Below are 17,578 nucleotides of genomic sequence, written 5' to 3'. Positions count from 1 at the left end.
TTAAGCCCTATTAGCTTCAAAAAAAAAAAAAAAAAAAAAAGATTTAAGCCCTATTTTTTATCCTTCACACGGGTTAAATATACCATTGGTTACTGAACTTATATTATTATCTCTAAATGGTCATTTAATTTCAATTTGTCTCAATAAAATCACTCAACTTTGAGTTTTGTCTCAATTAGGTCACTCCGCCAATTTCAATGGTTAAAAGGCATCGAAATAATGACATAGCTGACATGTCAACTATCCACCTCCGATTAAAATGGTTAAAAGGCATTGAAATGAAACATGGTAGCCACATGACGGTTATTTTTATAAAAAAAAAACTAAATTTTGTTTTTTTAATAAAAATAACTGACATGTTATAGCCAGATAGCATATACATGGATGTCACATTTCGTTTTGATCAGAGATCTAAATTGACTCATGTTGACATATCACACATGTCATTATTTTGATATTTTTTAATCACTGAAATCGGATGTGTGACCTAATTAAGACAAAACTCAAAATTACGTGATTTTATTGAGACAAATTGAAATTGAGTGACTATTTTAAAACAATCATGTAAACTCGGTGACCCATGATGCATTTAACCCTTCTTCACACACATTTACTTAATTCTTAAAATCTTAAAAAATTGGAAAGCTTAATTTTTAAAATCTTAAAAATTGAAGAACTTAATCATATAACTTGATATAATTTATTTATTTTAAATAATATTATTTATTTAATCATCTTATTATTTAAACGATTTTTACTTTTTTTAATTTTAAATACATATTAAACACCTAAAGAAATTGAAATGAAATATAAAAGATTAATGAAGATGGCTTTGTGTTTCTAAATTCAAACACAGTACAAAAAATTGTCCCTAAAAATATAAAAATTGTTCGCTATACTTTTGAGGTCAATTGCTTTGTTCCTAATTTTCGTACTTAATTCCTCCGCATCAGATACTATAGAGGACAAAAAAAATGATGTCGTCCTCGTTCTAAAGGACGACTGTTGTCCTGATCTTAAGATGATAAACGATCGTCATCTCTGATCTTAGGGACAACAATGTCGTTCCCATTCTTAGGGACGAATTGTGTTACTGTTCTTAGGGACGCAAGCGATTGTTATCCTCGTTCTTAAGGAGCACATGTTATCCCCGTCCTTAGAGAGAAATGTTGTACCCATCTTTAGGGAGAAATAACTCAATAACAATCTAAACCTCTACCTTTTCACCACTTTCATATGAAAAAAGCTTTTGTCTGTTATTGATACACAGGCGATCAAGGTTCCACCTCTAATGCAGAATGATGACTCCTTAAGTCGACGAGTTTCAAATGCAGTCTTTTTCTTTTCACTTTCACTATTCTTTAGCTAGTGAGATCTCTCTTGATTTTGAATTGGTTGTAAGTTCTGACAATTTTCGCCATCTTCTAAGTTTCATTTACATTTCATTCTTTATTTAAGGTCAAATTACACCCATGGCCATTGAAATTTGCTTTTTTAACGGTATGGCCATCAAAACTTAATATAAAAGTCACTCAACTTTACTTTTTTTAACACTCGTGGCCAATCAACGCCTCAAAACGACTGTTGACGGCTTCAAAACAAAAATTTCAAAAGTTAATGATATTCTAAGCAACTTTAATTCTTGAAAATTTTCGTTTTGAGGTCATTTATGTGTCGTTTGGTTAGGAGAGAGAGAGTGAATTTTTAGAGAGAGAACGCTCCAAAAATGGCAATTTTAGAAAATAAAAAATGTGGTTTCATGGTAAATGTCATTCTGAACAACTCTAATTCTTCAATATGTTCATTTTAAGGTCGTTAACGGTCATTTTGAGGAGTTGGTTAGTTGAGTGGCCATGAGTGTTAAAAAAAAGTAAAGTTGAATGGCTTTTATGTCAAGTTTTGAAGTTCAGTGGTCATACTGTTAAAAAAAAGAAAAGTTCAGTGGTCATGAGTGTATCCCTTTTATTTAATTATTGCGTTTGGGTATTTTGATTGAATCATTCATAAGTCTAAATATTTTCTGAGGTTCATATTGTGAGTTTAATCTGGTCTTCCATACCGATATTCCAAGTATTGACAACACCACAATAACAGACCCGAATTTCTGAACCCTTAGAGTTAGCCACGATCTGGAGAAGTGAATCATGTGCTAAGTATTATCCTTGGTTCAATCCTCTTACATTTATGCAATAGTAATTTAGTTCATAAGAACATTGCCTGAATTACTCTTTTTATCGTATCACCACTATTTACATTCGTAGGAGTTTATATTTAATCTGGATCAAACCTAGAATTAGGCATTAGGATTAGCAATTAGTATAAACACAACCCAAATTCATTTTCTATCGTCTAAATATCAAACTATAATTGAGTAGTTCGATAGTTGCAGTATAAATCTCGAGGACTCGATACTTAGACTTTACCACATTTATTACTTTGTAATGATGGGATACAATTATCCCTTAGTGAGTCTTTAAGCGTTAGTTCGAGGCGAATCAAGTTTTTGACAACGTTGCCAATGCTTTATTTTCCAGTAATATCAAACCAAAAAAAATTATTTTTAGTTTAAACAAAATTTTGTGAATATGTTTATAGTTGTAACTTTTTACTTGCAAAGTTTGTATTATAGAAATTTTATTTGCTTTCCTTAGCATATGCAAACGAGAAAAAAAAAAGTGCATCTTGTATTCCAATTGATTTTAAACTTGAACAGTTTGTTCGCAGGTTTAAAAGAAAACGAGACGTCCAAAACCAAAACAAAATGGAAAACAACAATAATGCCAATGATCCCAACAATGAGAACGTAAATGGTGGTTAAGACAACCGCTCAATGAGCAAAATCTTACTACTTCCCACCTTCCAAAAAAGTGATGTTGAGGAATGAGATCACCTCCTTCCATCAACCAGAACACGAAGCTCTCCACACCTTATGGGCCTGATCCCTAAAATGCTCTGCATGTGCGCATATCACGACATTCCCAAGCATACCTGGTTAATGAAAAACCTGACAAGGTTCATAACAAAAAAATCATAAAACTGAACTTACTGGTAATTGGCAAGGTTTATGTTAAGTTATGATGGATGATGTATTAACTAGCATGTCAACCTCACTTGTTTGGTCCGGGTGAAAATACAGTATTCCAACTGCTAGTCTCTGATAGAAGAATGAAGAATCAATCATAATAAACGTCAGCATTGATAGGACGGAATGCCAAGTTGGTTTAGTAGTAGGAAAATGGGTGTATATATGGAAAGCTTGAGTGGGATTTTCTTAGGATTCTTACTGCCATATATCATCGAGATGTTGGTTTAGTCGTAGGAAAATGGGTGTATATATGGAAAGCTTGAGTGGGATTTTTTTAGGATTCTTACTGCCATATATTTTTTTAGGATTTTTTTTTAATAGTTAGTAACTACCAATTTTAATTACTAACCATTAAAATATCACGGTTTAACCCCAACTAATCATGCTATTGTGGATTCTGCGACATATGGAGATTTGTTTCAGAAATCGGCCAATGCGGCATATGACATGATCAATGAGCTTGCTAGGAAGAGCGTCCAATGGCTAGCTGAAATTCTTGTCGGCCCATCAAGACAACATGTGTATGCCTCAGAGAATAAGGCTCCTAATCCCTCATTAGATGATCTAAACAAGAAAATGGACGTCTTAATGACGCAATTGAGCCTCAATCAACCCTCATAAGCACTTCCTTAATTATGACAGTGATCATCACGACAAGGAATGTCAATTTGGAAATCCTTTCCTAAAAAATGGTAATGAGAATGTAAGTTACGATTCTTATATTAATAATTAGAGGAGACCTCAACTCTTGAGCATATCCTACGGGAATTCTAACCAGAATGTGTTGAGGTTTCCAAGTGGGTTTGTCAATGAGCACATGGAACAAGGATTAAAGATATCCACGTACCAAGGTTCTCTCATGAGCAATACAAAGAATAACCTGAAAATCCTACAAAATGAGTAAGTAGGGTGAGAAAGTCAAGTTTCCCCTTTTACCATTTTCCGTTTTTACTATTTTCATGAACTTTGATGTTCTTTTTCGTTTGTCGTGTTTGTTTTTTTACCGTTTTCTACTTTTTCACTTTTTTATTTTCTATTTTTCAACATTTTCTATGTTTTCTTAATTTCACGTTCTCACTTTTGTTTTACACTTTTTATTTTCGTATTTTTTTCATTTTCAAGTATTTCTTAATTTCACGTTTTTCATATTTTTTGTTCGTTTTTTACTTTCTCGTGTTTTATAATTTTTTTGTTTTTATTCAAAAAAATTTGTTTTTCTTATTTTTTTTACTGTTTTTGTCTACCAAGTTTTTTTATTTTTATCCATATTTTTCTCCACATGTTCCCCTTTTGTTTGTATATTTCATGTCATCACATTTTTATTTTACCATGTTTTCTATTTTTCACATATTTTTCATTTTCACTAATATTTCACGATTTTTCCATTTCCCTTTTTGTGTATTTCATATCATCACATTTTTATTTTACCATGTTTTCCATTTCCACATATTTTTCGTTTTCACTAATATTTTACGAATTTTCCATTTTTACCTTTTTTCTGCTTTTTAAAAAAAAATAATACCCTGAGATGGAACAAGGATATTCACTTGTTCCCTAAGGTACCGGAACATCACAGAATCGATTTCAACCCCCACCTAAACCCTGTAGAGAGAAAAAAAAACCTAGTGGCGTATTTTTTTTTCATTTTCACTTTTTTTTTTTTAGTTTTTCCTGTTTTTATTTTTCATTTTTCTCGTTTTTCATTCATTTTACAGTCCTCCTTTCCATTTTTTTTGTATTTCCACATGTTCTACTTTTTGCATACTTCACATTTTCTCCATTTTCCACGAGTTTACCATGTTTTCAACATATTTTTCTTTTTATTGATATTTCACAATTTTTCTGTTTTTACCTTTTTTTCCCTGAGATGGAATCAAGATTTTTACTTGTTCACCCAAGGTACTGGTGATTTCAACCCTGTCTAGGCCCGTATGGAGGGAAAAAACATGAATCAAAAAACGAACTTCGACCCTAATGGTACTACTGCTACTAAAGTCGAACACCGTTTTTCTAACTCGTGTTTTTTTTCCTACATAGGGTCTAAGAGCGATTTGATGAGATCAACCCCGTGATATCATTAGACTCCAAGGAACCAGTGGAATTCCCAATGGAGGGTTCCATCCTATGGTCTTCCTTGGTAAATTTTCAAACAACTAGTACATTACTACAATGGATGACACCATTTTTTCGACCCGTATTTTAGGTTTTTACCCCTTGCAACCTAGTCTAGGGTTTTGAGATCAATATTGTAATATCTTTATAACCTGGGGAACACATGGAAACCGCTTCAATGTTCGAAAGGAACATTAGGGCCTCAGATTATTTTTTCAACTCGTGTATTTTTATTCTCTATACAACTTAGCGGAGGTTAATCTCGTGTTATCCTGATACCCCGAGGAACAAGTGGGGATCCTAGTGGCCAATTATATCAGGGGTCTTCCTAACCAAACTTACAAAAGGCCAATTGGTCCCAACACCATTTTTTCAACTCATTTTTATTCTTTACGAAATGCCAATTCTATCAGAGGTCTTCTTGCAGGCTGGGTCGGGCTCGGGCCGGACCTGTCGGACTTTAAAGGCCAATTCTATCAGAGGTCTTCTTGCGGGCTGGGCTAGGCTCGGACCGGACCTGTCGGGCTTTTAATAAAGCCTGATGAGCCCAAGCCCAGCCCAACCCGTAAGAAATTTAGTCGGGCTCGGGCTCGGGCTCGGGCTCGGGCCTAAGATATGAATTCCAAGTCCGTCCGTCCAAGCCCATCTGTATATTAAAAAAAATACAATTAAATTTAAAATGTTTATAAAAATATATTTATGTTTATATTTATATATTATAAATTATATAAATTATATATCAAAACAAACTTAATTTATAAAATTATAATTTGACAAAGACTATATTTATAAACTTAATTTATATATCACATCAAACTTAATATAAAAATGATATATAACAGCAAACTTAATTTATAAAAATATATTTATCTTTATATTTATATAGTATATAGTATATCGGGCCGGTCCGATGTAAAATTCATAAAGCCCAAGCCCACCTAGTTTTTGACGGGCTTATACGGGCTTGTGTCGAGCCGGGCTGGGTCTGATAACATAATTATTAATTAATAAGTTGTTCGCAAGAGAATTTCATGAAGGCAAAAAGCATCATTAGGCCTTTGATCTTTTATTTTTTGGTTCATTAAGCCTTTGGTTTTTTATTTGGATACATTAAGTTCCTGATCATTTATTTTTGTCTCATTAAGCCCTTCATTACCAAAAAAAAAAGTAATTTTGAACATAAAATTCGATTATCAGACTGTTATTCATTGCACTTGCATTCGGAATTTGTATTTTTCACTGTTTGAAACCAGTTTTGGATGTGGAATGTGGTTGTAGGAAAACTGTAAAAACCTTAATTCAAACTGTAAAAAATATATTTTTTTAATAATTTCAAATACAGATGAGGTTGATAACGTATTTTTAACAGAATTAAATGTTCATAACTTACTAATTTGGTCATAGAGGGCTTAATGAGACCAAAAATAAATGAGTAGGGGCTTAATGTGTCCAAATAAAAGATCAAGGGCTTAATGAACCAAAAAATGAAAGATCATGGACCTAATGATACTTTTTGCCTTTCATGAATAGAGGTTATATATTGACTATAATGTTCATGAACACGGTTATAAGTAAACTTGTTTTGATTATTTTATTAATAATAGCACATCTATAAATGGAAAAATGTAAAACGGGTTTTGTGAAAACTTTAGTTTTTAAGTTTTAAAAGTACATAGTTTTATATCGAAGATATTTCAAATCAACATAACTAATTAACATAATTATTAACTAATGAGTTGTTCGGAACTGAATTTCATAAACAGAATCGGTTATAATTCATGAACAAGATTGATTATAATGTTGATAAACACACTCCTAGCAAATATTGTTTGATTATTTTTTTTAATAATAGCATTTCTATAAAATAAAATGAGAAATGTAAATCAATAGTTGTATGAAAACTTTAGTTTCATAGATTTTAAAATTACATAATTTTATATTAAAGATATTTCAAATTAACATAATTATTAATTAATAAGTTCTTCGCAAATGAATTTCATGAATAGAATCGGATATAGATTCATGAACAAGTTTAATTACAATATTTATGAACACACTAATGAGCAAGTTTAATTTGATTTTTTTTTTAATAATCATGTGAAACAATGTAGCTCCGTTGAAACTTTAATTTTATAGGTTTCAAAATATATCAATAAACATTAATTAATGAGTTGCAAACTTTATTACAATATTCATTAACATGCTCATTCTGTTTAATTATTTTTTTAATAATAATATTTCTATAAAAGGAGAAATGTAAAATAATATAGTTTATAAAAACTTTAGTTTTATAAATTTCAAAACTACGTAGTTTTATATCAAAGATATTTCAAATGAACATAACTATTAATTAATGAGTTGTTCGCAAACAAATTTCATCCGCACATTCTCGCATTTCACATTCTTTTAACACGGTTCACTTTGTTTCCACAAATTATCTAGCTTTTCAGCGCTCATCTCTGATACCCACATTCTCTGATTCTTTAGAATGCGGTTATTTCTCATTATCAAATTCATCTCCAGCATCGTTTTTTCATAAATTCCACATCTTCTATTCAAAATTCCCAAATATTTTAGTCGATTGTGTATGGATAATTCTTTACAATTTCAGATTTTTCTACATTACAATTTTCATAGTGACAGAATATCTATAGGTAATTCTTTAACACGGATCCCCTTCTCATCCTGTATTAATTCGCTCAGAAATACGATTTGGAAGTATATGCGGTTACAACTGAGATTTTGGGCTCAAATGTTACAACTTATTCTTTCCTTTTGGTGAGTTTTTACTTTTTATACTTCCTGTTTGTGTTTCTGTTTGACTCTTCCTTGAATGCAAACGGTTTATAATTCTCTGCATTTTTACAATTTCACAGTGACAGATCCCCTTTTCATCATGTATCAATGCTGCATTTCCTCAATTAATTAGACATTTGGTAAGAATGTGCGGTTACAACTGAGTTTTTGGGCTCAAATGTTACAACCAATTCTTTCCTTTTGGTGAGTTTTTACTTTTCATACTTTCTGTTTGTGTTTCTGTTTGATAGTTCTATGCATTTTAACCATTTCCGCAGCCACAGAATTCTATTGGGTGTATTATATATTTATGGGTAACTCTTTAACACAAATCCCCTTCTCATCCGGTATTCAGTGGTGAATACTGAATTACTCGGTTAGGGGGCGATTTTACACGTGCGTTCGCAAAAAAAAAAAAAAAAAAAAAAAAAAATTGCTAAATCTAACTTGCTCAATTTTTTTTTTTTTTTTATATATGCGTGTTATAATTTGAATGGTCAATGATTAACTTTTAACTATTAATATATAACTTCACAAAATTAAGTTAAATTTCGTTAAGAGTCCTAACATGTAAAAAAAATTGGATTTAAAGAGACCTAACATGTCTAGAAAAATTAGAAATTTGGATTTAGAGAGTATTTAATAGGCCTAAAAATTTGAAATTTTAAATTTTGCGCCTGCCTGTATAAAACATAATCTGTAGTTTTGTACAGGTTTTTCATCAGACATAACATTATAGTTGAGGCTTATGGATGTACTGATCATGCTAACATCAGGTATTCCGTATTTACTTTTTTTTTCGGGAAAAGTACAAAAATAAACATTGTAATTTTGATCATTTTCAAACATAGAGAGAGAAAAGAGAGAAAAATTAACAAAGACGAGAGAGAAGAGAGGAAAAAAAAGAAAAAAATAAGAAATTAAAGAGAGATGGAGAATATTGTATATTTTGATTTTTATTTTTTATTTTAAGGTTTGTTTGTAATAATTAGACAATAAAGGGGTTAATTTATAAAATAAATAAATATAATGACAAAATAACTTTTTTAACACTGTTAGTCAATTTGGTATGTGTTTGCTAACAGAATGAACCTCAAGATACATGTTTGCCAACTTTTAAACCATACAGTCTCGGTTTGAAAATAACTCAAACCACAAAATTTATTTTTGTACTTTTTTTTTTATTCCCTTTTTCCCATCACTGATTTCATAATTTTAGCTAATATATGAATGCAAATTTCGCTCATGTTTTTCCCTTTTTTGCTCATCTGTGGTGATTTTCTCTTACATGGTTTAGGAGAGCATAACATACTGATATATGAATACAACGTTTGGTATGACGTAATGCAATGTAATGTAATCAACGTTGTAATGTAATAGAATAGAATAGTGATTCTATTATCATGTTTGATTGACAAAATTTAAAAAATGATGAAATTAAATTACCGTTACAATATTTATATTTGCTTACTTAAAATGTATTCATAAAATTTTAATTATACAATTAAAATCATCAAAAAAAACATGAAAACGTGAAAAATGAGAAAAACGCAAAAAAAAACAGAAAACATGAAAAAAATGCAATAAAAAAGACAAAAAAAAAACAAAAAAAAAACTCATTAGGGGATATATTTCATCACGTTTTCTGGGTTTTCCGTTATTCGTGTTTTCCAGTTTTCACGTTTTTTTTTTCTAGTTTTTTGTTTTATCATTTAATAAGAATTGTGCATAATAAGTGAAATAGTTGTTTTGCAATACAAAATACTCCATACATAATATAAGGCTCTATTTGTTTGGGGAAAATATTGTGTTCTAGAAAATTTTATGCATAGAAAATATTGTGCATGAAAATAAAATATTTTCCTGTGTTTGGTAACAACACTAGAAAATATTTTTCGATGTTTGGCTACAACACTGGAAAATATTTTCCAACCAATAAATATAGATTTTCTGTATTTTTTTTTTCAATTGTATATATAAAACACAAAAAAGAGATTCACATGTATTAAGCACAAATTCAACACCAAAAATACACATAAACTGTAAGATGTCGTTTGGTTCGCGGAATGGAATAGAACGTTAAAAACACGAAAAATGTTTTTTCACATTTTCGGCATTTTTTGTACGTTTTCTCGTGTTATTAACGTTATTGTGTTTTTTTGCATCTTTTCTTCATTTTTTCGCGCTTTCATGTCCAGTTTTTCCCTTTTTCAAGTTTTCTTTTTTTCGTATTTTGTTACTTTTTTGTACTATTCACGTTTTTTTCATGTTTTTCGTATTTTTCACGTTTTCGTGTTTTTACATTTTCGTGTTTTGCTAGCATTTTTCGTCTTTTCATGTTTATCGCGTTTTTCACGTATTGTCACGTTTTTGTGTTTTAGCATTTTTTGCATTTTCGTGTTTTTCATATTTTTTACGTTTTCGTGAGTTTTTGTATTTTTCACGTTTTTGTATATTGTGTTTTGTCACTTTTTCGTGTTGTTCATGTTTTTGTGTTTTTTCAAGTATTTGCTTTTTTTTTTTTTGCTTTTTGTATTTTCACATTTGTTCACTTTTTCATGTTTTTTGCGGGTTTTTTTTCATATTCTCATGTTTTGTAATGTTTTCACGTTATTCATGTTTTCGTGTTTCATATTTTTTAACATTTTTCCATTTTTCTCTGAACGCGTATGTTTTGGGAAAAATGTTTCTCTTTTGAAATAGGTAAAATATTTTCCCTTATTTTTTCTTTCATTTTCCATTGACTTACCACTTATTTTCCTTTGACTTATTTTTCTACCCAAACAAACACTCGAAAATTGGATAAATATTTTCGCCCAAACAAACAGGATCTAAGTAAAATAATATTTAATTAATTTGAGAAAAACGCCATTGCTTTTGGATTGACCGAGTTCATGGAGCATAATTTTAGGCATTGTTTGTGTTTGCTTTTTATTTTGTAAATTGTCACTTATCCGGTTGAGAAACCAATATCGAACAAATGGTCCGACATGGTATTTCTCCTCTTCTCTTATTTTTTCTTCTTTTTTTTCCCTGTTGGTCATATTTTTTAAAACTCATTTACCATTCTAAACTATGGATTAATGCGATGCTCATCAGATTTCCGCTCCTGCTCTCTTTTTCCTGCTTTAAAATAATTAATGGCTTCCGCATTTTACCTATTCATTTGGTAACATGCTTCTGCATTTTTACGTTCCCGTTTCCCCTTTTAACCCAAAAACTCGGTTTACCAACTCTATACTACTTTTGCTTGGGACTGATTGATATGCAGTTTGGTTTTACTATTACCTTTCTTATTGAAGGAATTCAATTCTAATTCTAGCCCTTAGCATTCTTATTGTGCATGCAGAATTTATTAGAAAACGATCTCCTAAATCTATTACAAACCGGATTTGACTCCGGTGCAGTGTTTGAGAGAAATTACATACTTTCACTAATTGTAAGGTTGCAAAAACAATCCTTCCATTTTTTATAAATTACCGGCAGTATCCAATCTATAATTTTCAAAAAGTGTAGTTTAACCTTCAAATTTCTTATTCAATGTTTCTCAACGCTTTGTGCTTTACCATTTACCATTTAACACCTTTTCCCTGAGTTATACCTTTTCCCTGGGGACATTGACACTACCCTCCACAAGCTCAAGAGAAACAGGCCAACAGTCTCTTGATGGAAAGGATCAAAGAACATGACTAGTAGAAGGCGGCGGTTTTCACCTGACCAAGTCGTTAGATCTAAGACTTAAAATGATTTTAATCTTCCACTATAGAATTCTAATAGGCCTAGATCTAACGGTGAATGACCAAAATTGGTCAGGTGAAAACTACTGAGTAGAAGATTACGACTCAATTGGGGAAGAGATATAACGTTCCATAATAATAATAATAAAAAGGGCGGCCCGGTGCGCTACGTGTCCCCGCTGAGCGAGAGTCCGGGGAGGGGTAATAATAATAATAATAATAATAATAAAAAAATTAATAAAAAAAGCCCTTCTATATAAGCTCCTAATGGTCTAATCTCACCATTTGAGACCAATGGTGGAATTAGACAATTAGGAGCAAAGAACAAGACCAGTAGAAGGCGGTTGTTTTCACCTAGTCAGTGACTGACCAAATCGTTAGATCTAAACCTTAAGATGATTTTAATCTCCGCCATAGGATTCTAATAAGCGTAGATCTAACGGTGACGGAACAAAACTGGCCAGGTGAAAACTACCGAGTAGATGGTTACGAAATCATATTTAAGACTAAGACTGTTGAAACATGACTTGATTTGACTTCAATTCGGGAAGAGATATAACATTCCAAGAAAAAAAACTTCTGTATAAGATCCTAACTGTCTAATTCCACCATTTGAGACCAATAACCTTGACAACAACAGAAGCTGAATTTACCAGATACTAAAGCAGCTGTACCACATGAACTCCTCGAATGAAAGGAAGCTTCTCACTTTCGTATAAAACCGCCTGCATATAAATGACAAGGACATATATTTCCTGACATCCTTCAGATTATTATGATTTGAACCACCTGAATGCTTTGTTTGATCAACTAATGGAAGGGAAAGATCTGATTGAGTTCATGAACAGACTAAAGATGGAAAATGACTACAGAACAGAATTGTTCAAATGGACCCTAACTGACCAAATAAATATGGCCAGTCACGCTTATTACATCCAAGCCTTAGAATGACTTTAATCTCCACAGTAAGATTCTCATAAACCTAGATCTAACGGTGAATGACCAGATTCATTTGGTCAGTCGGGGTCCATTTGAACACTACTGGGCTACAGAAACATGATTGATGGTATGAATTGGCTTGTTAGATTTGTGTCATGATATGAAACTCCGAACTGCCTTTGCATGTCATGTTAATGTTAGGTAATGTACTATCTAACTGAGCCTAAAATGAGAAAACCACAAGTAGAATCATGTGTATTGAGACAAGCATTTCCTAATAGTAAGTAGCATAAAAGAACATAGATAGAACACAAAACTTTAACCAAAGAAAAAAAACCGTTTTTAAAACTATTTAACTTGTCAAAACATCAAATATGCTTCTGGCAAATGCATGTCCTGGAGAAATTAGTATAACATGGTCAGATGGTGCTTTCATGCACATGAGAAGAGATGCTAATGTTGATGTTGATAATGAAATGGATGCATGCAAGAGCTGCAAGATGCATCCTATCATGTATTTCAAGATCAGAATACATCCCCATCGAGCTACTGGTAATTAATTGCTGGTGGGGCTCCATTAGCACTGGGAGAAGAAACCTGATGGACTGAATCTTTCCTCTTCCCGAACGGGTTCTTTGAATACGTAAGTTACAAGTCAAGGAAAAGAAATTATGGAATAGTAAAAAAATCACGGCAAAAAGCTTTACAAGTATATCAAATCAGCAATCCTCTCCCTCGCATTCCGTAGTACAAAGATTTCCCTCGGAATGATGAAAACATGGCATTTGTAGCATAATATACTTGCTGCTGCTTCCAGAAAAATAATAAATGTCCAACTTCGAATAAATTTTCTTCCCCATATTTCAGCAACATTTTAGTTCCTAAGATGTCATTCCATGGGAAAACATATTTACTTAATCTACAAGCGTTCTCAATCTAAAACCAAATTGCAATTTAATTTTGAGATGAAGGATTAAACTAGGGTCAAATTTCAAAGTAGTACTAGTGAACTTACTATGAGGGGGAAGATAACTTCTGAATAAGCATAATAAACTACGATTTTCCAAACACATCGTAAGCACGAGAATGAAGCAAGTTAAACAGTGGACAGTTTAACTTATTATAAGAGACTTGAACCAGAAAGAAAGATAAACTAAAATCCGAATTCAGAAAGAAATAGACAATCTATAAATTTAAACTACCATGGTTTAAAGAATAAGTGCTCAAAGGATATTGTATTCGCATGCCAACAGAACCAGAACTTGGGATAACAGCACCTTGCAAATTGCGGTGCACATTGGTTGCACTGTTCATATCCTGCAAAAAATGGAAACAAAAACATAGAACTCATTGAAAAGACATAAAAGGGAAAACAAAACTTCATCTGCATGTTCAGCAATATCAAAACAAAATCATATGTGGGTGGTTGATGATAACTTACGTCAAATTCGATAAAACAAACGGTATGCCTTTCTTGTCTCAAAACTTTCATTTGCTTAAAACCAGGTTGTCTGCATGACCCAATTGCACAAGATAATCAAAACGCCCTTGATATACTGAAACTAATTAGAGAATTGCCAAGACAAGCCAGACTAAGAAATTCTTACACACTGAATAGTCCCCTCAGTTCATCCTCATTGATATTTTCTCCAAGATTACCAATAAAAAGAGTATTGCAAGGAGGATTATCTTTTGTGTTCTGCAGTAGTTGAATAAAAATAATACGAATATTAGTAAAATCTCCTAGTGAATAAGTTCATCTGCTCACTAGTGAGAAGTGTAGTCACTTTAAAGCACAAAGTGATAATACATGTTTACCATTCTGGCTGAGTTTAGATTACCAAGGCACAGTAATAAAAAAAATACAGAATACTGGTCAGCATATTTCAATGAATTATCTTGATACATTGATGAAATTGGGGTATGAACATCACCTGAACTGGTACATAACTGCTAGGAGCTGGTATTGGTGCTGGAGCTGGCATTGGCACTTGAGGAACAGGATGGTAACCTGCATATGGATCATATGGAGGTGGCGTGGGGGCCATATACCTAGAGCATGCGAGGAAGTTACAAAAAATAAGGATCAACTCATTGAAAGTGTCATACATCCACAGAGGATGTTCTATATTATTCTACCACTATTAATTTAAAATAAGATATGCAGGATAGGGGCAAAAAAGTTACCCATGTGGTCCCCAAACAGGGGCAGGAGGAGGGTGAAATGGAGATGGGCTTGTATACGCAGTGTGAGAATAGTCGCCACCGGTTCTCAATCGTTTACTCTGATCATAAGCATTTGAATCTGCCACTATTCCTGTAAAGTGGAACAGAAATTTAAAATGCATAATGATAACTATACAAACCCTGAAAATTGCAAAGATGCGAGTAAATCAGTTTATGTAGAAAAGGTTTTTCAATTTTAAAATTCCATGACGGAGTTATTTTGTGATTAATGATTAGGGAGAACTATACTTTATGGAAGCATTAAGTATCAACAAGGCAACAACTCTTTAACATTTTTCTCAATTCAATTACAGATTGTGGTTAAAAATTGGCTAGTGTAAATATTTTCTACTAATGAAAAAATTGAAAAATTGCAGCATAATAAAGCAACTACAAAGCAGACTGAGACAGCTAAATTTGGCTATAATATCAACATAAAAACCTTACATTGATGTATATTCAACAACGGGGCATACCCAACCTAATCTAAGACCTAAGTGAATGGTTTTACTGATTTAGCATTTCCATGAATGCACCCAACAACTTGCATATAGTCTATAACCAACTTTTATTGAATCCTGGCGTCATTGTTGCAAATTGAGAAATAATATTATTTTTTGTTCTCATAATTTGGCAGCTATATTAAGACATAGTTTGATGTATATGATTATTACTCTATGTTGTTGACAGTTGAATGGTGCAGAATTCATTTAGAAGATCCATCAATTTTAAGAGAAACCATCCAAGGGTACTGATTTACAAATGAAGTCATGGCCATGGACACTACTTAAATTTTCTCAACAAGTATTAAGTTATCCATATCAATGTACACATATAAAGGCCTTACTGACTAACAGAATTTTAACAGTCTTATAGTTCTATCAGTTGCCTTTTCTTGCTCTAGTGCTCCTACTTCGCATGGAATCACAAATTCGCTGTCTACTTAAGCAAAAAGACATTGTCATAAGACCTTAATGGCCCATCCCAAAAAAATTCAATGATAATAAAACAAAGCTGAAAGATGAACCCCGATTCCACATCAAAAGTGCAGAAGCAAGTCCACTCCACAGAGAAAAAAATCATTCATAATCAGTTTGTTATCTTACTAATAGCCATCATCCTTTTCAATTTTGTTTCTTTCCTCCTTGATAACAAGCACTAATTTTCTGCAACCTAGTACTGGTACAGACAAACTGCATCCAAATGTCAAATCCTCAATGCAGATCAGTTCAATATTTTATTTGAGTAAGAGTACTCAGTATCTATCTCGTAATCCTTTCTATCCCTCTTCCCTTGTTTAAGATACAAAATATACAGACATTGCATCACAGAGTTCAACAAATGGAGAGAAACACAAAAAAAAAAAAAAAAAAAAAAACAAGAACAACCTACAGATTACATCAAACAACAACCAAATAACGATGGAAGCTCCCATGTAATAATTGCAAAAAACTCAAATCTCACCTCTTTTAACAAAAAGATTCTTCTTTGCCATCTCCGTATGCAGCACAGACTTGGACTCGGTATCAAAAACCATATCCTGATAACCCCAACAAAAAGGGGGGAAAAAGTTAACAATGAAAAGGCCAAGTCTAAATAAGCAAATGGGAAGTAGAAATAAACCTGAAGAGCGTCTTTGGCAGCAATAGCAAACTGTCCAGTGGAAAAGAGAGCAAAACCCATGGGTTTTTCTCCTTTGAAATTAACTTGTGAAGCCTCATAACCGGGTAGCCATCGCAACAAATTCAACAATTCTCTCTCTTTCACGTCTTCAGGAAGTCCAGTTATAAATATCGTTCGAACCTTAAAATAAGCACTCGAATCATCACCAAGAACTCAATACATCTACGCATTCTTAAGTAGATCTAAGAGATCGTAACTCAATCACACTTAGAGACAAATATTACCTCGTCATGCGTGTGAGCGCGATTGCTATTATCAACAAGTAACGGAGGAGGATGGTGGACAGCAGGAGGAGGAGCCGCAACCGCCGCAACAGGTGGAGGGGGAGGAGCAACTGCCGGCGGCCACTGCTGGTGATATGGATGGATTCCGGCGCCGGCCATGCTGTATGAAATTCTGCTAGACCACGAACAAAACCCTAAAAAGTCACAAAAATAGAAGACAGGAGTGTTGATTTCTTCAAGCAAAAGAGACGTTGAATTCTCAAGTTACGTGTTTTACTGTTCATTTGTAGTATAACTGTTCATGGGCTGGCCTGACTTGGACTGGGCCTAGGCCTAGCAGGATTTTGGAAAAATTACCTAAAAATTCATCTTTTAACAACTATTTACAACTATGTCAAGTCGTGATTTTTCTGTAAATCAAATTACAGTAAAACCTTTATAAATTAATAACGTTGGAACCATAAAATTTTATTAATTTATTGAATACAAAATTAGGGATCTGGCCCAAGTCGGGACAAGAACAAATTATTATTTTAAAGAGGTTATTAATTTATCGAGTATTAATTTATGAAGGGTTGACTGTAGTAAAATCAGTACTTTTAATATATTTTAAGGATTAGAATTTATAAATTAGAAGTTTATAATATATTTTCTAGGATTTATGATTTATGAATTACAGTCTACAAACTATAGTATAAAATCATAATATATAGAGAATAATGGCATATTAAAAATTAAGTTTGGTGATATGACTTAGTTGTAATTTTGTACTTAAT

At 32.3% G+C, this 17,578-nt stretch overlaps 1 protein-coding gene across 1 annotated transcript; it reads right to left on the bottom strand.

Moving 5' to 3' along the window:
* Window positions 1–10,500: 10,500 nt before the first annotated feature.
* Window positions 10,501–17,042, bottom strand: LOC136206129 (cell wall integrity protein scw1). The gene is made up of 9 exons (XM_065997058.1): window positions 16,803–17,042; window positions 16,519–16,698; window positions 16,360–16,435; window positions 14,857–14,986; window positions 14,604–14,721; window positions 14,277–14,368; window positions 14,111–14,180; window positions 13,904–13,986; window positions 10,501–13,312 (listed from the first exon to the last, which is right to left on the bottom strand). The coding sequence occupies exons 1-9, from the start codon at window positions 16,959–16,961 to the stop codon at window positions 13,216–13,218; spliced, it is 1,005 nt and encodes a 334-aa protein (XP_065853130.1). The 5' UTR covers window positions 16,962–17,042; the 3' UTR covers window positions 10,501–13,215.
* Between the last annotated feature and the right edge of the window lie 536 nt (window positions 17,043–17,578).

This window comes from Euphorbia lathyris, chromosome 9, assembly GCF_963576675.1.
Source record: "Euphorbia lathyris chromosome 9, ddEupLath1.1, whole genome shotgun sequence".
NCBI classification, from domain to species: domain Eukaryota; kingdom Viridiplantae; phylum Streptophyta; class Magnoliopsida; order Malpighiales; family Euphorbiaceae; genus Euphorbia; species Euphorbia lathyris.
Note: the sequence above shows the minus strand (reverse complement) of the source record. Positions and strands in the feature narration are given on the sequence as shown.

Excerpts from the sequence above, each read along its gene's own strand:
- LOC136206129 (XM_065997058.1), bottom strand. The coding sequence starts at position 16,961 with ATGGCCGGCGCCGGAATCCATCCATATCACCAGCAGTGGCCGCCGGCA. Across the intron at positions 14,369-14,603 it reads GCAGTTATGTACCAGTTCAG|AACACAAAAGATAATCCTCC; the intron begins GTGATGTTCATA and ends CAACTACTGCAG. Across the intron at positions 13,313-13,903 it reads TCTGTTGGCATGCGAATACA|GTATTCAAAGAACCCGTTCG; the intron begins ATATCCTTTGAG and ends CTTGTAACTTAC.